The sequence below is a fragment of the Myotis lucifugus genome, unplaced genomic scaffold (genome assembly GCF_000147115.1).
Source record: "Myotis lucifugus unplaced genomic scaffold, Myoluc2.0 scaffold_3, whole genome shotgun sequence".
Taxonomy (NCBI): Eukaryota; Metazoa; Chordata; class Mammalia; order Chiroptera; family Vespertilionidae; genus Myotis; species Myotis lucifugus.
Genome location: NW_005871051.1, coordinates 27,431,430 through 27,454,272, shown reverse-complemented (window position 1 = coordinate 27,454,272; position 22,843 = coordinate 27,431,430). Strand labels below are relative to the sequence as shown.

The window sequence follows — 22,843 nt, the reverse complement described above, 5'->3', positions numbered from 1 at the left end:
AGTGGCAATGAAAGGGTCTCTAACCAAAAACAAAACAAAAGATAATAAAGAAAAATACATAAACCCTTAAGGAAGCAGGTTAACCATTTAAAATTTATTTTTTAAAGGCTTCATTACTGAACTGAATAAACCTGGGATATGCTGACCAAAGGGATAAATTGGGAAGATCTACTTGATAGGGCCTTCCCTTCTGAAGACCTGAAAACTAACCTCACAGGAAGTAGTGCTCAGAATCCCAGCAGAGGGAAGTGGGATGAATACATTAACTGTCCCCATATAGAGTTGATTCTGTTTCCCAGTTCAATAAAAACCAAACTGAACTTTTTTCTTTAAATCTATTCTTCCAAAATAATGTTTAAATGCAAAAGAGAGGCCCTCCCTGAATAAAGTTGATTTGAAATAATTGTGAGAATTAGACTTTTTAAATGAAAATGATCTTTAGTCATTTGATATCCTTGAAAGAGAAGCATTCTTTCATTTATTGAAAATACTCAACACTTCTTAGCTCTACACACTTTTCTGTTATGTCTTTTTTTGTTGTTGTTAATCCTCATCTGAGGATATTTTTTCCATTGATTTTTAAAGAGTGTGGAAGGGAGAGAAAGAGACACAGAGAGAGAACTATTGATGTGAGAGAGACACAGTGATTGGTTGCCTTCCACATGCACCCCTACCAGGGCCTGGGGATCGAGCCTGCAACTGAGGTATGTGCCTTGACCAGAATTGAACCTGGGGACCCTTCAGTCCATAGGCCAACGCTCTAACCACTGAGAAAAACCAGCTAGGGATCTTTAGGTCTTGTATAGCACTCTCAAAATTTTTATCAGAGTTACTTCCCAACCCCTACCCTGGTCCCTAAGTTTTCCATATCTACCAGCTTTTGCCTTGGTTTAATGAGACAATGTCTACTTCATGTAAATCCAACTTTGAGTCATGTATTGGATAATCTCATCGATTTCCCATTGCTTTCATTGATAATGTTCAAATTTATAACTCTCACCATCCCTCTAATGGGTTTACATTTCTATTTCCAACTACCTATTGGATGTCACAACTTCAATGTCCCCCATGTAGCTCAAATTCAACATATGATCAGAACATGAATTCACAGTCTTTCTTACCCCTGGTCATCTTTTTCTCATTTAAGAATGTCAGTACCTGTGCAGTTGCTAAACTAGATATCAAGTTAATCTCATTCTTGAATGTTCCTCTGCCTTAAGTCCCATATTTGATCTGCCATTGAACTCTGTCAATTATAGTTCTGAAATAGTATGTGACTCTATCCCTTCTACATTCCACTGCTCTCAGTCGGGTCTTCAACATCACTAGTCTTAACTGGTTCATGCTGTGTGCCAATTTCTCCCTTCTTTCTAATAATCAGTCTCCTTTCCTTAAAAACCTTGGATGATTTGGGGATCCAAACTCTTGGATGACCCAGATCTCTTAGCAGCCATATAACTGGGAAAAATGTCACCAGAGCCTACTTTTTTAGCCTCCTCTCCAGACTCCCCCACTGTGCATCCTGCACTATTTCAACTGTAGATATTACTCTACTTACCATCCACCTCTGTGCCCCTATTCATACTGAAACTATTTTTTACCCTTCTTCACCAGGCAAACCTTTCAAGGCCCAGAGAACAAGTCTTTTTTTCTCTCTCCCTTTTCTTCCCTCTCCTTTCACCTTCTCCCCCTTCCTCTCTATATGGCCCTTCCCTCCCTCTGCTCATCAGTTCCTCTTCTCTATGTGCAGCGTCAGTTCCCTAAAGACTGTCTCCAGCCCTCACTCTATCTGACATTTTAGCTTCTGAGTCCTCAAGCTATGGAAGAAAAAAATCTAATGAGTCACTGATGACCCTTGGGTCAGGAATCTACTCATGGTCCAAGACCCGGGGGCAAGGTTAGATTGTATGTACTGCTTCAGTGAAAGCAATTCCCATTGAAGGGAACAAATGCAGGCAAGACCCAGAATATGCCTTTACTGAAGCTCTTCTTACAGACTAGTTTCACCTTGAGGACAAGCATCTAGATTTTACTCTTCATTCACCTTTTTTTTTCCAGCAAATAACATAATGCCTAACATGTCATTCCCTCTGTATTCTCTTGGATACTCATTGAGATGACAGAACATTCAAACAAACTGGCTTATCTATCAAAGGTGACTCATGCAATTAGAAATCCAGAGGTTAGGCAGACTTCAGGGTCAGATGACCCAGGGCCCACTTAGGGGCCCAGATTTTTTCCTGGTCTTCTGTCCCCAATACTTAGCAAGATGTAGAATAGCTGCCAGTAGCAATTAGGGATAAATGTTTCCTGTTTATATCCATCAGGAAACTACTTACATCCCAGAACTCCTAGCAGGAATCACCCTGATTAAATGGCTTATATCATGTGCCTATGGGAAGAGGAATGGTATGAAGCTATAATATTTAATATAGTACCACAAACCATATATAGCTATTTAAAATAAAATCAACTAAAATTAGAAACAATTAAAAATTCAATTTCTCAGTCACACTAGCTACATTCAAGTGCTCCACAGTCACATGCAGCTACTAGCTGCAGTATTAAACAGTATAAATTAGAACATTTCCATTGCTGCAAAAAGTTCTATTGGCATAAGGTAACCAAGTATATCAAGCAACTTATATAAGACAACCAAGATTCAGCTTGGCAGTTGGGGTCAACTTGCCTAAAGTTCAAGGAATTAGGAAAGAAACATGTCCAGATGAAAGTCTGGGAACATATGGGAAAGGAAAGGGGAAAATAGACAGAAGGTGGGCAATGAACAATGTCTAATATATTCTTATAAAAAGATATTAATCTGATCTGGCATGATTTGCTCTTCAAAAAATAAGACCACATGTAGAAATTGTCTGTTGTTATTATAAGTATAAGGTATTTTTCTTTTATGAACTCACTAACTTCCTGTAGGACACTGGACAAGCCAAGTAACTTCTCTGAGCCTCAGTTTCCTTGTCTGTAAAACAAAAGGGATGAACTACATCAGTTGTTTCTGACCTTTTAATCACAGCAGATTTTTTATAAGTACATTTTAAAAGTGAATTTTTGTCTAAAATCTCACACTTTGAAGTATTTTTTATTAACTTAACTGCTTTGAAAATTAATTTGCTATCCTGTTGTTGTTGGGGTTTTGTTTTGTTTTGTTTTGTTTTTACCAAAAACATGTAACTTAGAGCTTCCGATCAGCAAGAAATGTCACAATGGTGGGCAGGTATCATTTGTATCAAAGTGAAGTAAGTTTACCTTGCGGTCTTACTGAAAGCAATTTTAGTACTTTCATATACTGTTATAAAATATTTATAAATAATGTCAAATGCTCCATTGAAAGCCCTAGGGGTAGACTATCACCACATGTCAAGTACATGATCAAGTAGGACCTGTGCAGGTCCAAATTCTATGATTTCTATGACAATGAAACTATAAACAATTATGACCCTTGTCACTAGCACAAACTTGCCCAATCTGGAAAGTACCAGAGAGAGGAATGAGTGAATAGACTGGGAAGAAAGAGTTCAAGGGTGACTGAAATCTAGTGAACAAGGGACAAAAAATAAAAAGAAAATGATATCATCACATAAAGATGTTGATCTCCCCTTTTTGATCGTAAACCCAAGAAAAGTAGATTATTAAATAATCCAGGAACCAAGTATAAAGCTGAAAGTGAACAAGATAATCAAGTGCGCTATATTGAAAAGGGTGCTAGAAGGGCCCCAGGGAGGATGATTCCAGATTTCAAGTCTTCATTCACCTCCACTGAAGAGAAGGGCAGGCACAAATAATGACTGACATGCTAGAGTCCTGGGAACTCAAATTTCCAGATAATAGCATAAACAATGTTTGTTATTATTTCCTTTTATTTAAATTTCTATCCCAAAAAAAATTTATGTTAAAGCTGCTACCAAGAAGGCTGACAGACATGTCTATTCCTAGGCACTTTATTTATTCTATAAAATAAACTACTTGTAATGTTAGGAAAATGTTCTGAAACCCAAGCCCCCTATGTCTGCTGATGTGTCAAAGAAAAACTAGGCAAGTAGGTAGAAGTGACTCCATGATTTAAAAATTTTAAAAGAGCAAAGGAGGAAGTGAAAAGGATAAGCTGGAGAAAGAACTGGGCAAGCTTCAGTTATATTTCAGTAATGAACAGAATTAATTACCATTATTTCAAGATTTCTTATAGTTCATCATGATTTTATATTTATGTTAACCCTTCTAATAAATACAATTTTAATAACAAAAAATCCACCTCCCTCAAGTAGCTAAATATGGAATTACCATATGACCCAATAATTCTACTCCTAGTTATGTGCACAAATAACTTGAAAACAAGGTACTCAGATACTTACACACCAATGTTCATTACAGCACTATTCACTATTCAATACCAAAAGGTGGAAGCAATTCAAATGTCCATCAACATGGATGGATAAACAAAATGTGGTATATACAGTATAAGGAATATTATTCAGTCATAAAAAAGCACTGAGAAAGAAAGGCTCCCCAATTCTACCAAAATCACAATAGAAATAAACCACAGAGCCCTGGCCAGCTTGGCTCAGTGGATAGAGCATCAGTCTGTGGACTGAAGGGTCCCGGGTTCGAATCCAGCCAAGGGCACATGCCTGGGTTGCGGGCTCAATCCCCAGTAGGGGACGTGCAGGAGGCAGCCTATCAATTATTCTCTCTTATCACTCATGTTTCTATCTCTCTCTCCTTCCCCCTTCCTCTCTGAAATAAATATATTTTTTTAAAAAGAAAAAGAAAAATGAAATAAACCACAGACCAATCTCACATTTTATATTATAAATACAAAAATCAATAATAATGATTATACTAAATTAAATAAAAGCCAAACACAAAAGGAGACATATTATATGATCCCGCTTATTATGAAATATTGAGAACAGACAAATTTACAGAGAGAAAGTAGATTAGTGGTTATCAGGGGTTAGGGTAGGTGAAATAAAGTTACTACTTAATGGTTATAGAGTTTTGTTTAGGATGAGAAAGTGTTGAAATAGTAGTAACAGTGTAACAGTTGCACAGCATGAATGTAATTAATGCAATTGAATTGAATACATAAAAATGGCAAAATTTGTAGTATATATATTTTAACACACACACACACACATTGAACCCATATGAGTTTCTGTTTGTTACAGAGCCTGTAGGGCAGGGAACAGTTTGATAAACAATAGTTATTGCTTTCACAGAGGGGAACCCAAGGGCAGAAGAGAACAGGTAGGCCCCTGGACTCTCACAGTCCCTTAAAGAAACTCTTAGAATACAGAGGTTTCTTCGAGGGACTAACTAGATGCCAATGACTCTATACTAGTAAACTACATTCCCAGTCAAACTCCTGTCATGAACTTCAACTTGCATTTTCAACTACATATGATCACCTTAGACTTAATGTATCTGAAAGTTATTAGTAATAAAAAATAAAAGTAGAAATTAGTTATTTACAATAACTATATAGTAAAAATAAAGTTCTTTAAAAAATTAGGCAGATCACTAGCTAGCATTATAAAAATGAGGGGAAAATTGAAAGGAGTTATGATCATAGATGCACAGGAAATTAAACAACTGAAAAATGTCTACAACTCTAATATATTAGAATATGCGGTTCAAATATATGATTTCCTATAAAATATAAATTATCAAAATTAATGCAAGAAGAGAAAAAAATTCCTACAGAAACCAATAATCATTAGAGATGGAGAAAGTTGCCAGCTAAAGAAAGCCCTAGTCCATGTTTCAAGCACAAGTTCTATAAATGCTTCAATCACTGAGAATAGTTGGTCATTCTTGATGCTATTTTAACTGTTTCAAAGCATTGAGAAAGGCTCCCCAATTCTTCCTCCAAAGTTAGTAGAGCTTGATACCAAAATCACAATAGAAATAAACCACAGACCAATCTCACATTTTGTATTATAAATACAAAAAATCATTAATAATTAGCAAACAGAACTGTTACAAAATATGTTACATACCAAGATCGAATGAGGGTCATGGTCATATGAGGGATGCAAGAATTATTCAATGTTACATGTCATCATGTAAACAAGCCAAAGGGAATAACAGCATTTTGAAAGAAGATCAAAACGCATTTGAAAAAAATTTCAATATCCAGTTATAATAGGAACTTTTAGTAAAAAAGAAAGAGGAAACTAGGTTAACTTGATCTCAAGCCAACAACCAGCCTTGTTCTTGAGGGTTTAATAGTAGAAGCATTTCCATTAAAGTCCAGAAGAAAACAATTACCACTATTATGTAATACAGTTCTTAAAGCAATGGCCAATGGAGCGATGTAATAAGCACACAATTAGAAAGGAAGGGGCAAAATCAATGTTTGCAGATCAAATTATTTTATAACTAGGAAATCAAAATAACCAACTGAAAAATTATTAGAAATACTAAGAGCACTCATTAAGTTAAACAGATTCACAAGAACAACCACAATAGCTTTTTTTTATATCTCAACAAAAACCTGTGAGAAAATGCTAGAAAAAAATCCTTTCAAATTAATAGCAAAAAAACACAAAATACTTAAGTTTTTTCCTAATAAGAAATGTGTAAGACAATGCTATAGATAAACTACTAAACATATTAAGAAGTTCTAATAGTTTATAATTCACAGTGTGACTAGTTTTGATAAATGAAGATGTACATAGACCAAGCTATAGCCAAAACAGCAAAATAGGGCACAAGAGTCCCCAAAAAAGATCCCACAATTGAGTAAAAGAATTGAGGCAAGAGATTTTAGTCTGTAATTTAGCATCCCTAAACAAGGGGGGAAGTACCAATCCAGTAACCACTTAAAACTAAGGAAATGGCCCTAGCCAGTTTTTCTCAGTGGATAGAGCGTCGGCCTGTGGACTGAAGGGTCCTGGGTTCGATTCCGGTCAAGGGCATGTACCTTGGTTGTGGGCACAATCCCAGTGCGGGGGGGGGTGCAGGAGGCAGCTGATCGATGTTTCTCTCTCATTGATGTTTCTAACTCTCTATTCCTCTCCCTTCCACTCTGTAAAAAATCAATAAAATATATTTTTAAAAAAAACTAAGGAAATGAAGTGTTGAATATCCTAACAGTAAAGAATAATTAAAACATATACTAAAGTCCTGTTCAGCATGAACTATCACTTTCAATAGCTTAAACCAGTGGTTGTCCAAGTGTGGTTTGAGACCCTGTCAGAGGGTTGGTCCACAGGTCAAAACTCTTTTCATAATAATAGTAAGACATTATTTCTTCATTTCCCTCTCATTCACGCATGAGTGTAAAGTAGAGATCAGCAAACTAAACTGGCCAGCAGAGCAAATCTAGCCAAGTCCACTCAATTACATATTTCCTACAGTGGCTTTTAAACTACAGCAACAGAGTTGAGTAGTTGTGACAGAGAAGTCTCTGTCTCTGGCCCGCAATGCTGGAAATACTTATTACCTGGCCCTTTACAGAACACCTTTGCTAATCCTTACTTGAGTGACTAATAGAATGTGCACTTATATATTCTTGTGTTTTCTAGAGTGGTCTAAGATATTAGATTTAAAGTATAAACAAGAACATTTTAGAGGTTAATTCCATTGTTTTTTGCCTCAGTATTTCAACTGTGATTACATCTACTATCATCTCATTAACCTGAGTAGGGCATGGTCACCAAGATTCAGAGGCCAAAACTGTTCTTAAAATTCTGATGATGGTAATACACAGAGCACTAACATGGTATGACCAAGCTGTATCACTTGGACATGATGATTTTTATCTTTGGAGTTTGCAAACCACGCAGCCATTACCTGCTCATTTAATACCAAAGAAAATTTATCAGGATTGCCCCCAGTCTCTAAACAGATGGCATATTTCTGTGCTGACAAAAACATGACTGCCTGGAAAGTGGTAAAAGCTCAGCATCAGGAGGCTGTGGGACTGGCCCTACAAAAGGGGCCCAGGTGTTTGGCCTACTGTCTCTCAGGAGCTAAGGACAATGCAGATCATGTTTTCCTAGAAGAAATTATTGTGTAGGTCTGAGATGTCCAGAGAATTTTTTCTCTTCATGCAACAACAGGAACTTGTTGCAGACAGCTAGAGGAATTACTCACTTACCAGAGAAACTGGTAGTTATCTTAAAAATATGAATGTTTCCTGGGCAAACAGGGATATATAATTCATATGCATGCACTATGTAACATTTGCTTTGGGAAAAGAAAACAAAAGTAAGCAAATAAAAAACACTCTTTTGAACATAAGTGTGAAACAAGATAATCCATTTGTAATCACAACACAAAGCAAAGAACCTTTCTAGAAGTCTAAGGAAATGTTCTTAAGGTTATGGTTTGTTTCAATAACAAATTTCAAAACCTTGAATGGCGCAAAAAGTACTAACATCTTAACTGTAACCAGATTTTATATTATCCAGACAAGAGAATCTGGTTAAAATATCCTAAAAAAATCATGATTTTTAAAAGAGCAAATTGCAATTTTCCTAAATATCAAGAGGGCAAGAAATGAGAAACAGCCATGTGGTTTCACAAACTCTCTATTTAGAGGCTAGCAAGAAGGAGAAATTTGTACCAGATACTGAGGGAAGGATTAAAGCTGTTCCCTCAGTCAGGGCTAGTAAGGAAGCAATATAAATAACAGTAGGATAGGAAGACCATAAAAAGAGTAAAGAAAAAACATGCATGCAGTGGACTTGTAAAGCATTCAATGATATTTATTTGTAAGAGAGAAGGAGTGGATTTACAATAGAGGACAAATCAAGAGCACATTAACACAAACAAAGGGCAAAGTGAATTATTAGTATCTACCCCAGGCACCAACTTGCCATCACTTCCATCCATCAATATCTCCTTGCCCTTATATTGGTACCAATCACTAATGAGAAATTAAGGCATCTTATTCCTTCACCTCATAGCCCAGGAGAAAAAGGGCTACTAAGGTCTGCCAAGTCCAATTATCAGAACTCCATTTCTACAAAGTAGTTTGGGGCCAAATAGTTAAGTTTTAAAGTGCTCCTTTGCCTGACTTCAGACTATAAGTATCTCTCTCCCTTGGTGATCTTAATGATGAAGGATTTGGCTAGTTAGGGTCCTAGTTATTTCCCTCTCTTCTCATAGAAAAGACATAACTCACAGTACTGACGCCATTACGATAATATACATGCACTCTCAAGTGGGTCACAGTATCCAACTGTTTTTAAAGGAAGAAAAAAAGAAACAACAGAAGGAAATTGGCTGGGCCCTGAACAGTGAAACCGCTAGTTATCTAAGTAAGCCATAAAACAAAAGAACCTGGGTGCCCTCAGGTCACCACACCTGATAGGGCAGTGAGAAAGTAGCAGCCTCTTCATTCAAAAAGAATTTCAAAATTAGAAAGTTAAGAGATACATGCTTTCAGAAAATGTTCGATGTCCCAGGTCACTACCTAGTCAGCAGTGGAGAACCAGCCTGATTCTTAAGCAGACACCTCCTGAAATCACCCTCAGCTTTATTCCAGAACTCAATGAGCTGTGCTCACCAGTCCCTACCACAGGGTGTCTGCTGAATATCCTCCTTTAGTAATCTTCTGGCATTTCTTCTAGCCTTTAATGGGGAATGTGCCAGAAACTTCTTCCTGATAAAAAAAAACAACTAATAATCTAGGCAGCTTAGCCAAGTCAATCTTTTCCATTTCATAATATACATAAAACTCAATTTGGCTGGAAAATATCCACCCTGCATTTAAAATCTCTTAGAAATCTATACATTGAAATATTCCAATTTTCATTACTATTTTCCCTTACACTTCCCAGTGTGTGGTCCCGGTAGAGCCCTTGGTCACAGCTCCTTGCCATGTGTTTGCAATGGCTGTTCTTCTGCATTCAGAAGACCCATGGCTTAAGTTTTTGATCAGAGACAATAAGACTGGCTTTTTTAAAAGGTTTAAAATCAAAAGACACTTTGTAAATGTGATTTAAAAAGGAGTCACATACTAAACTTGACAAGCATAAAGGCCTTACAACCTGAGAGCCTAAAGTAACCACACAAGGTGGTCTGAGCGTAACACTTCCTAACTAAAAGTGGGTCATGATGGGTAGTGATGTCCTAGGCTGAAGCCTCCTTGACAAAGATCAATCTTTAACTTTAAAATTGTCTATTGACTTTGTACATCTATATAATAAAGAGCTAATATGCAAATGGTCATGACACCCTCACACGTTAAAGACCGATCAGCAGGAGGCTGCGTGCACAGCAGGAGTGGGTGGGCAGGGACTTACAGCGTCAGGGACTTGTGTGAGGCTTACGTCCCTACCCCCGGTGCTGGGCCCAGGGATATGAGGCTCGCGTCCCCGCCCCAGTGCCAGACCCAGGGACATGAGGCTCATGGAGGCCTCACTCTTTGGGGCGATGGATCGCGGGGCTCCCGCACTATGACAGGGGACAGGACAGGCTGGGGGATCCCCACCTCACCGAGTGCACAAATTTCGTGCACCGGGCCACTAGTCTAAAATAAAATACCTTTTAAATGTCAGAGTAATCTTCTTTTCCAGACCCAGAATCCCTCATTGTTACCTTGTTCCTCCACATACATCTCTCTGTGCTATAAATGTCAACTATCCTGTACACACCAAAGTAAAAGAAGTATATGAATCTTCACTTGCTTTTTATCCAATCTCAGAGGTTTCCCAGCTTTGCTTTCTTCCTCCCCCTTAATCTACCACCAATGAATTTCATGTAACCCTCCTAATGTCTCCTCCTTTGATTCTCATGTATGAAATAAGCTGCAAAACTGCCATTCTCCAGAGCATACACTTTTTTTATTATTATTGATTTCAGAGAAGAAAGGAAAGGGAGAGAGAGAGAGAGAGATAGAAACATCAATGATGAGAGAATCATCCATCGGCTGCCTCCTGCACGCCCCCCCCACTTGGGACCGGGTCGCATCCCAGGCATGTGCCCTTGACTGGAATCGAACCTGGGACCTTCCAGTCCACAGGCTGACACTCTATCCACTGAGCCAAAGTTGCTAGGGCTGGAGCATTTTCTCAATTGTTTCCCAGAGATTATCATCCATTTGGCTTAAAAAAGACTTTTTTTTAGGCTGGATGTTCTTTCGTCTACATAAAAATAACCTACCTATAAAATTTAAAGTGATCCATTCCCACCACCAATTACAAAAATAATTATAATAAATTATTTTCAAATATATAAATAATTTTCAAATGTACTGAGTTAAAGAAAAATACAGGATAAAATGAAGTGCTTTAGTAAGGATTTTAAAGATCAGTTTAATTTTGTTTATATCAACCATAAGTTGAGGCTGACCTCATCACAGGAAATTTCAGGTTAGCTATCAACACAACTCAAAACCTATTAGGAAATGACAACAGCCATCCATCACTGACCACACAAACCACCAGTGGCATTGCTGTCCCTCCTCATAACCAGCAGCTGTAAGTTTATCAAAGATCCTCCTTTCCTAAAAGCTGATACAGGTCAGAAATTGGGAAGATACCAAATGTGTTGTGTGATTAATTCTGGAGCACAGAGAGAATTCTAATACTTAACATGATTAATTTACTAAAATAAAATGTCAGCTAGCAGTCCAGTACTCACCTTTTTCATGAACACAAACTGAGAGTTTCTTAACACCATCAACCAGAACATGTTGTGTGTTGCCATGTCCATCTTCTGAGTCGCTGTCTTCAAACTGAGCCTCTATAATGACATCAGGACTGTCATTATGGCCTTTCAGGGACTGTTGCAGGAGATGGCTTCCACAGATTTCCTCAGGGAGATCTGATTCATAGGCACCTTCTGTTTCTTTGTCACTGCTCTCTGGTTTAATTACCTGAAGAAAATAGAAAAGTTCTGCTAAATGAAAGAAAGAAAAGGAAAGAGCAGATTTTTCTTTTTTCTTTCCTAAGGAAAAACTGCATATTCAGAGATTCCAACATTGGACACTCACCATGTAGTTTGAAAAAGGTTCTTTATTTTCTGAACCTTATTGGAAATGATCAATCCAGCAGTGCCAGGTTGGCACTTCAGCTCTGCAAGATGCCCAAGGTGAACGCCACATTCACTTCTCATTTTTCTAATGTACATTTTCATCCCCTCTATCCTAAAGACCCCAAATACGAGAAGTACTATGCTGCTTCATAAGGATTCATCACATGGATCAAAAAGTAGGTTGGATAATGATAAAAGAACTCAAAATAGCATATCGCTGAACTCCCAGTGAAGCCACAAGAATATAACATGAAAAAAAAACAAAGTGTGAACAAGAGCTTACAAAATGTACTCATATAAAACATAAACCCTTAATTCACCATTTTGAGGCCTGAAATCAATATAGAAAGAACACAACTGATGGTCATTTCCATTAGCAATAAAAATGAAGCATTACACAATGTCAAATATTTTCAATAAAATAGCAGGAATTACTGAATAAATCAAGTCACTTGAAACTGTGTAATTAAAATTAGTATGCTGCATTTTAAAGGTATTTTCATTCTATTCTGTTATCTCAGGACACACAAGAATAGAACAGTCTAGTGGTTGAGCGTCGACCTATGAAACAGGAGGTCACAGTTCAATTACTGGTGAAGGCATATGCCCAGATTGAAGGCTTGATCCCTAGTGTGGGGTGTGCAGGAGGCAACCGATCAATGATTCTCTCTCATCATTGATGTCTCTCTCTCTCTCTCTCTCTCTCTCTCTCTCTCTTTCTCTCTCTCTATCTTTCTCTCCCCCTTCCTCTCTGAAATCAATAAAAATATCTATTTTTTAAAAAGAATAGAACAAATGTTGGGGGGCAGAAATCATCATATGATCACGGGATACAAAAGGTATTCTAAAATTATTCCATATTGGTTGAGTAAGGATTGTGGGATTCCTTCAGCGGTTCTCAACCTGTGGGTCGCGAACAATGAAAATACATCCTGCATATCAGATATTTACATTACGATTCATAACAGTAGCAAAATTACAGTTATGAAGTAGCAACGAAAATAATTTTATGGTTGGGGGTCACCACAACATGAGGAACTGTATTAAAGGGTCGCAGCATTAGGAAGGTTGAGAACCACTGCGGAGAAATGGCTAATTCAAGTCTGGAATAGAAAATAAACAAGATTATCCTGGACCATCTTGTCATAATAGGAAAATAAGGAAGTTATCAAAGGCTCTCTGTGGTCATTCTTAGAAAATTCTAAGCATTTATCCTACATTTCCTGTGTCTCATGTTAACCAAATAGTTGATGAGGTAAAGTGGTTATTCACAGAGAGTTTGAACTAATTATCTGTAATACCTTCAACAATAAAGATAAAATTTTAAAAAAGAAAGACATTCAGCCCTAGCCGGTTTGGCTCAGTGTATAGAGTGTCAGTCTGAAGACTCAAGGGTCCCAAGATCAATTCCGGTCAAGGGCACATGCCCAAGTTGCAGGCTCAATCCCCAGTAGGGAGCGTGCAGGAGGCAGCCAATCAATGATTCCCTCTCATCATTGATGTTTCTATCTCTCTCTTCCTCTCCCTTCCTCTCTGAAATCAATAAAAATATTTTTTTTAAAGACATCCAATACCACCAATATGGAATAATCCAATGCTCAACCAATATGGAATAATCCAATACCTATTGAAATAATGGATTCAGGATATGATCATCAATGGTTATTGAAACTAATAAGTCATAACCTGATGGGGATGGAGTTTTATAACAGACTAGAAGCCTGGTGCACAAAATTCATGCACGGGGGGGGGGGGTACCCCAGCCTGGGCTGCACCCTCTCGCAGTCCAGGAGCTCTCAGGGGATGTCCCACTGAAGGCTTAGCCCCGCTCCCTGCGGACCTAAGCCAACAGTCGGACATCCTTAGCGCTGCCATGGAGGCAGGAGAGGCTCCTGCCACTGCCGCTGCACTCGCCAGCCGTGAGCCTAGCTCAGGGCTTCTGGATGAGCGGCACTCCCCTGTGGGAGCGCACTCACCACCAGGGGGCAACTCCTGCGTTAAGCACCTGCCCCCTGGTGGTCAGTGTGCGTCATAGCAGCAAGTCATTCTGCCATTCGGTCTATTTGCATATTAGCCTTTTATTACATAGGATGGACCAGAGTGGCAATACCTGAACGCACTAATCAATATAAATATTTTAAAAAGAAAAATAACCAAAGTGCTTCCTCATGCACGATAATAGGAAGTACATACAACTAACTGTGAAGTACTTTTTCCCCATAAGTTGAACTTGAATCTGATTTGATAAAGGGAACAAGTAACACATTAAACAACACCAGGGCGAAGATCCTTTTATACTTAACCCCTAGGTCCGTGGTCGGCAAACTGCGGCTCGTGAGCCACTTGTGGCTCTTTGGCCCCTTGAGTGTGGCTCTTCCTAAGCCTTTGGAGTACCCTAATTAAGTTAATAACAATGTACCTACATATATAGTTTAAGTTTAAAAAATTTGGCTCTCAAAAGAAATTTCAATCGTTGTACTGTTGATATTTGGCTCTGCTGACTAATGAGTTTGCCGACCACTGCCCTAGGTGATTTCATCCAGTTTTATGGCTTTACATCTCTATATGTCATTAATTCCCTAAATTAAATGCCTATCCTCAACCTTTTCCTTCAATTCCAGACTTATATTCAATTCCCTACTAAATCTTCATTTGGATGCCAGTTGGAACCTCAAACAAGAGAACCCACTCCTCTCCCAGCATTCCATCTCTCCGCCAATGGCACCAAACTGTGTCATTACCCTTTGCTCTCTCTCTCTCATGCCCCACATCCAATCCATCAGAAAAGCCCATTGGTCCTTCCTTTATAATGTATCTTCTTGACCTTTCCACTGTTACTACACAAATCCAGGCAACCTTTAGCTCCTTACTGAACTACTGCAATAACTAGCCTCCTGGTTTCCATTTTGGGCTAAAGCAGCTAGAGAAGTGGTTCTCAACCTGTGGGTCGCGACCCCTTTGGTGGTCGAACGACCCTTTCACAGGGGTCGCCTAAGACCATCCTGCATATCAGATATTTACATTACGATTCATAACAGTAGCAACATTACAGTTATGAAGTAGCAATGAAAATAATTTTATGGTTGGGTCACAACATGAGGAACTGTATTTAAAGGGCCAGAAGGTTGAGAACCACTGAGCTAGAGTGATCCTTTTAAAAAATAAATCAGATCATGCTCTTCTCTCAACAGCTTCCCAACATCCTTCTATCACCATACTACAAGGCCTTGTCAAATCTGGCCCATATCTATTTTTCATTTTCATTTTCTACTTCTTCCTTTGCAAAATATATTCCAATCCTAGAAATCTTTTTGATAATCCTAGAATACTGAAACTTCCATCTTGAGGTTTTCACATTTGCTACTCCCTCTTTCTGGAAAACTCTTTGCCCAGTTATTCTAGGGCTCACTCTCTTCATTTTGTTCAGGTCTTTGTTCAAGTATCCTCCTCTCAGAAAGGCCTTCCCTGATCACATTAATTGAAACAGCACCATCTTGCTGTCATTATTCTACCCTCTCACCCTGCTCTATTTTCCATCACTGTACTTATCACTACTTGCGAATACATTACATACTTATTTACTTTCTGTCTCCCAAATAGAATTTAGGTTTTATGAGTACAGAGGCTATCTATTTTACTCACTGACTGCTGAATTTCAAGAGTTGATAACAGCATTTAGTAACCACTCAAATATATACTGATTGATTGAATGAATGAATGTACTAATTAATTAGGAAATGACTTATTCAGAGTCCATCTTCCCTGATAAACTGTAAACTCCATGAAGTAACCATGGTTAGGCCTGACACAGTGTGTACTCAAGTCTCATTGAATAAATAAAGAACCAGAGATGGCACACTGCATCTAACATTTCCACATATCGATCTATCCATCTCATAAGACCTATCCAATGCCTTGCATTTTCTATAACCCAGAATCCACCACATACTCTTCCCAGTTCCTCCCCATCACATTACCCTCACTGTCCAAGGTAAATAAATTCTCCCTTTTTTAAAGTCTCAAAGTATTTATATCTCTTCTCTGGCACTTCTCAATTTCTTCACTATATTAGTATTATCTATGTATATGATTTCCCTCATCTGTTATGACTATATGCTCACCAATTATATCTTATACATCGTTGTGTATTTTCTACAGCAACTTGCATAATCAATCTAGGTACTCAATATCTGATGAATAAACAGATGAATAAATGGGTAGAACAATGAAGAAAGAAATATAAAAGATCATCAGGATGCAAGAGAGCTTTCAGAACAGTTTCCAGATATAAGAGTATGTGGGTTAGAAACTAGGAGCCAAAATTTCCTGGGATATGTAAGGAAGCCTTCTCCTGTGGGACTAACCTCAAAAAAGTTGAAAAGTCTAGTTCAGTGGTCCCCTACTTTGTAGTTTAGCAGATCCCTAAATCTGAGAATCAGATGAAAGCTATAAGCTTTCCTCCACAGCAAAATGCATATCTACAAATAGAGAGAAAATACTCTGTAAGAATGTACAAGTAAGGAGAGTAAAGGGTCTGGGTGCTGAAAGCTACCAGTTCAAATTGATCAATATTTTAGAGAGCTCTGGGCTCAGAGTAAGAGGAGTGGGGCCTGTGGAGAATGGATACATTACTGACCTGGTTAACTGAGGACTAAAATTCCTCTGGTTTCCTCCACAACCCTAATACAGTGTGGCAGCTGACTGCACTTATTATTCCAAGTGCATGCTACAGCTGGGATTATAGTTCTCCCTTAGAGAGTTAGTCTAGTCTCTGGAGGACAGGACAGAAATGGGTTGGTGAAGGAATCAAATTGCTGGGTCATATAAAACATTTTCACTCACAGTCTTGTTCCATGAACAGGGTAGGATGAGCATCATATAAACCCTGCTAGTAAAAATAAACTGAAAATATAGGCAGAGATCAACTGGGGAGTACTGATCTGAAATTAAAGTGTCACTCGCAGCTACTAAAAATGCTCAAAATAGCGCATACAATACTAAATTTAATTCCCTTGAACTTCCCTTCCCCAAACACAAATGCACATGCACAAACACTCTCCTCTTGGAAGGGAAAATAGGATGACAGAGTGGTGTGACAGTGTGATGAGGAAAAGGTGACCTCTTTCGCCATCAGGCTGCAATCCTTATGCTCTGGGCGATGGAGAGCAATAATCTTGCCTTTTCAGTAGCACTGGGAGGAACCCTGAAAACCATTAGGGATGAAGTTGAGGGGAGGCTATGAGAAGCTTACCATTAAAAGAAATAGAGAAGCCAGGCCAGTGTTGCTCAGTGGTTGAGCATCAACCTATGAACCAGGAGATCAAGGTTTAATTCCCTGTCAGGGCATATGCTTGGGTTGTGGGCTCAATCCCCATCCCCAGTGTGGGGCATGCAGGAGGCAGCCAATCAATGATTCTCTCTCACCACTGATGTTTCTCTCTCTCTCTCTCTCTCTCTCTCTCTCTCTCTCTCTCTCCCTCTCCCTCTCCCTCTCCCTCTCTCTTTCTCTTCCCCTTTCTCTTTGAAATCTATAAAAATATATATTTTTTAAAAAAGTTATAGGGAAGAGGCCTAAGCTCAAAATCTTCAGTTGAGAGACCCAAGAGAGGAGACACCTTGTATTAGTAACAGAATGGCAAACTGCCTCGTAGAATCCCTCTCCTTCAAAGATAAAAACATTTGCTGAGTCAGAGACACTATGCAATCATGTGAGTGGAAAATGGCTAAGGAAGATGCTAATCTAAAAGGCTGACAGAATTTTAGAAAATAATATATGAGAAAATATATAGGGAAATATGTTTTAAACATATATAAAAAGCACTGCTATAAAATAAAATAATGATAAATTCAACTCAATAAAAATTTAAGTTTTCCCTTCATTCTAAGATAATGTAAAAGAAAATTTAAAAGATAAGTCACAGAAGTGCTCATGTCTAGAATGTATAAAGAACACCTACAGTTCAATGAAAGACAAACAATCTAATAGAGAAATGAGGAAAAGACTTAAAGACATTTCACAAAATGGGAATGTGAAATAGCCAATAAAGATGGAAAGGTGCTCAACCTCATTAGTCATGAGAGAAATACAAATTGAAACCACAATGAGATATCATTACTAACCCACACTTGAGCAAAAAACTAAAATCCTGACAATAGCAAATGTTAGCAAAAAAGTATAGCAACACACTGCTGGTATGAATGTAAACTGATCCAGCCCTATCTAGAACAGATCAGGACTGTGAAATAAAGCAGAAAACAGACCCACTTGACTCCTGCCCTGGCTTATTCCACCACACTGCCCTGCCTTCCTCTGGATTTTGATAGGTGAACACATGAAAAGGAGAAGACTGAACTGGGAAAGGACATACATGCAAAAGCAAGAAGATAAAATGCAGACTTTCCTTTAGGAAAGGCAAGTAATACCAAAATGTACAGTAAGAGTGAGAAGGAAGGATGAAGAAGCAGACATGAAGAGTCCAGAATGCCAACTTAATGAGTCTGGTCTTTACTGTAAAGCAAGTGAAGTGAAGAAGCAGAAAAAAAAGTGCTTAAGAGCAGGAATTCTAGTCTACAAACTGGGTTCACATCATTGGCTCTGCTGCTTACTAGCTATATCACTTCGGGGAAGCTATTAATCTCTTTGAATCTCAGTTTCATTCTCTTTAAAATAGGGACAGAAGTATCCAATATCATAAGGTTATTGTGGAAACTGAGATAACATATAAAAAGCTATTAGCCTAGGTTCCTGGAACATGGGAGGGAGCTTAATAAGTGAATTTGTATAGGGGAAACAAATTCAGTCTTTAGACTCAGGAAGTCCAAGGTGATAAAGGACCATCCAGGTGGCAGCTGGAAATGTAGGTCTGAAGATAGAAAAGTATACTGGGGGACTGAAATCCAGATTAGGAAATTAACCACAATGGGTTGACAGTAAAGTAAAGGTGAGGTGTACCAGGGCCAAGAGTCAACTGAAAAGATAAGCTGAGACTAGAGCCCTGAGAAGAGACTCAAATAAAGGGGGTTCAACAAGGGAGAGGAGTTAATGAAGTAGAGAACATCTACACTAATAATAGACAAATTTGTAAATTGACCATACCTCCGTGACACCCCACAGCCAATCAGGAGGGAATATGCAAATTAGCGGGACAAAGATGGCGCGGCCACGGAGCCAGCTGAAGCAGGCGGGAGGCTTGGGTCGCCCCCGGCGACGGAGGAAGCCAAGCTTCCCACCCGCCTGGGCTGACGCCGAAAGAGGGGCCTTTGGGCGGCAGTCATGGAGCCAGCCTGAGCGCAAGGGAGGCTTGGGTCGCCCAGGCCGGCCGCCGAGGGAGGGGCCTGCAAACGGCCCTCAGTCCCTCACTCAGGCTGGCCATGCCACCATTGGGGTGAGGGTCCCCGCTGGGGGTGTGTGGCCAGCCTGCAAACAGCTATCAGCCCCTCACCTAGGTTGGCCAGGCACCCCAACGGGGACCCCCACTCTGAAGGGGGGGTGGCTAGCCTGAAAATGGCCCTCAGCCCCTTACCTAGGCTGGCCAGGCCCCCATGGGGTGAGGGTCCCCACTGGGGGGCGTGGCCAGCCTGCAAACAGCCATCAGCCCCTCACCCAGACTGGCCAGGCACCCCAGTGGGGACCCCCACCCTGAAGGGGGTGTGGCCAGCCTGAAAACAGCCCACAGCCCCTCACCCAGGCTGGCCATGCCCCCCATCAGGGACCCTCACCCCATGGGGGCGTGGCTGACCTGCAAACTGCCCCAGCCCCTCATCCAGGCTGGCACCATCCCCAGTGGGGACCCCCCCCATGGGAATGTAGCTGGTCTGCAAACCACCACAGGCCCCTCAGGCTGCCCTGCCCCCCAAGGGGAACCCTTCAGGGCAAACCAGCCGGCCCCCACCCGTGCACCAGTCCTCTATCTATACTAATAAAAGGGTAATATGCTAATTAGACTGGGAGACCTTCCAGGAGACCTTCCGGACGTTCTTCTGGACAAAGCCATGGTGGCGGGGCCGAGGTAGAGGCGGTTAGGGGCCAAGAGGGGAGGGCAGTTGTGGATGATTAGGCCAGGCTGGGACGGCAGCTGTGGGTGATCAGGCCGGTCAGGGAGGCCAGTGGAGGTGATCAGGCCAGCGAGGGGGAGGGAGGTTGGGGGCGAGCAGGCCGGCAGGGGGGGCCAGTTGGGGGCGAGCAGGCTGGCAGGGGGCCAGTTGGGGGTGATCAGGCTGGCAGGGGGGCAGTTAGGGGCAAGCAGGCCGGTGGGGGTGGGGGCAGTTGGGGGCGAGCAGGCTGGCAGGCAGGTGAGTGGTTAGGAGTCAGCAGTCCCAGATTGCGAGAGGTTTGTCCAACTGCCAATTTAGGCCCAATGCCTAAAGTGGCAGTCGGACATCCCCCAAGGGGTCCCAGATTGGAGAGGGTGCAGGCCGGGCTGAGGGACACCCCCTGCCCCGTGCACGAATTTCATGCACCGGCCACTAGTTTAAATACAATTATGAATGTTAATCATAATAAACACTAAGGCTTTTATTATCACTCTTCATATTTACACACACTAACTGATTTGACCCACACAATGACCCCAGGTGATATAGAGGAGAATAATTATATTCAGCTCACAGAGGAAAGAACAGGTTCAGACATGTCACACCCCACAGCAACTAAACAGGAGAGCTGTGACAAGCACACAGGTCTAGGGCACTAGGTCCCAGTGCTCGCAGTCCTGGACATGCCTATGGGAGATTTCCTGCAAAGAGATTCAGAGTGAGCTTTGCACAGACAGCTCCCACCACGAGCATACACTGCATACAATGTCTCTGCATTGTCTGCCTGGCAAATAATCAACATTCAGGATCTCGCTCTTCTGTGAATGATTCTAACTACTTTCCCTCTCTTAAGAAATGTTCTTTTTCCTTCCTTTGTTCCACTGCTATTCCTTAACTATTCTTTCATAACAAGGTTCCTTGACCAGGCTATATTCCATTTATTTGTTGCATGTTTCTTGCTCCAACCAGGCAGCAAACCATGTCACATTCATTTTTTTATATTCCTCAGAGGTTCCCAAAATGTTTGGCACATAAAAATGCTCAATAAATATTGGTTTCCTTTTCTCTTATGAAGAGAATGAGAAAGACTTAAATCAGCTGTAAAAGAAATATTCTTTAAAAATTGCAAGAAATGAATAAAGTAACTACCAAGCAGCAAGAGCCAGCTAAACTGAGATGCTTGTCAACATGATACTGCATTCTTCCCCATTAACCACTATGTCTAGAGACCAGGAGTCATCAGTTAATCATCGCAGTTGAAACTTAGCACCATATGAAGCAACTATAAATACAAATGCAACTGAGTAAAACTGGAAGCCATTTAAATAAATGCATTTTTCTAAAATAACTCTAGAGCTTCATACCTAAATTATAATGCCATATTTCAATATAAACTCAAAATAACCATAAAGTTCACCATTACCCAATTTGAAAACAACAGTTTTAGCAAAAAAAAAAAAAAATCACAAATGCCTAGATAAAGAAGAGAAACTAGAGAACGGAGCATAACTTGCAGGGACATTTCCTGATTCCTACAAAATCGTGAAGTAGCAATCTATCCCTTAGAAAGGGGGGAAAAGAGGAGGAGAAACGTCTACACTGAGCTGTAAATTAAATCAACTGCAGTTACTGAAACTTACCAGAATCAAGAATCTGGCCGTTCAAAACTATTTAATATTAGATTTTCTCCCCCTTCCTTTTAAAGTTAATATATTAATGCATTGAAAAGCTGGACAGCCACAGAAAGGGTCCTTGTAACCAAACAATTCCAATGAAATCCTAAATAAAAATGCTAAGTAACATTTCTATCACATATGGCTTACCCAAATTCCAAGCATGAAACATTTCATAGTTTTCCCACTTACTGACATAGAAAAGCCCTTCCTTGAACATAAAAGCTATCTTTAAAGAGTGCTATTTTAAACCTTATAAAAAAGAGCAAGTCTATATTAGCACGGAAAATTCTGTTCCAGCAAATAAATTATATTACATTCCCCAGTGCTATCAACTGGGTATAATGGAGGTTTTCCAGAAGATTTACATATACCTGTCCACACACACTTTCTGCTGACAGGACTGTTTAGTTGAGCAGTGTTGGCTGAAGACTTTGTACACAGGAGATACTGCCCATCCCATCCTACTACCTGAGCATCTGGTTCAGTCCTAATGCATGTTAAAGTCCACCTAGGAGCTGCTTTTCGTTTCTTGGCTCCTCTGGACAGGCTTAAGTGACAGCACTCACATGCCACACATGTTTGAACAAACTTTCAAATCCCTTAATGGCACACTTGGGACAAAGTATAATACACTGTTCAGGAAATACTTTGGAGCCAAGAAAAGCAATTGATATTTCCACAGGGAGTTCCTGACAAGACTTGCCAATAGCTTCTTTCATTATAAAATATGACCATAAACACTATCATTTTTAAAGACATATTACAGAGGTTCTTAACGGCATATCTGTTATTGGGAACTTTGCTTAAGGTAGTTCATCCAAAAGTACCTTTTATTTAGTTAATAGAAACAGAACAAACTATCTCCATTCTTCCAGTTACTCAAAAAATCCCATTATCCTTCTAGGTCAATTAATCTCTCCCTCTCTCTCTCTCTCTCTCTCTCTCTCTCTCTCTCTCTCTCTCACACACACACACACACACACACACACACACACACACACTATCACATTTGTCAGCTCATCCTGTCAACTCTACATCACTGCCACCATGGCCACCACCCTGGTGCATCATATCTCTCACCTGGATATAGATAATAGCCTTGTAAAGGATCTTCTACTCTGCCCCCTTCA

At 39.9% G+C, this 22,843-nt stretch overlaps 1 protein-coding gene across 1 annotated transcript in view; it reads right to left on the bottom strand.

The window, feature by feature from the left end:
- DIS3L2 (DIS3 like 3'-5' exoribonuclease 2) overlaps positions 1–22,843 on the bottom strand; it is a 304,622-nt gene that overhangs the window by 203,894 nt on the left and 77,885 nt on the right. The window contains 1 exon segment of the mRNA XM_014463733.2: positions 11,611–11,845. Within this exon segment, the coding sequence (XP_014319219.1) occupies positions 11,611–11,845 (235 nt within the window).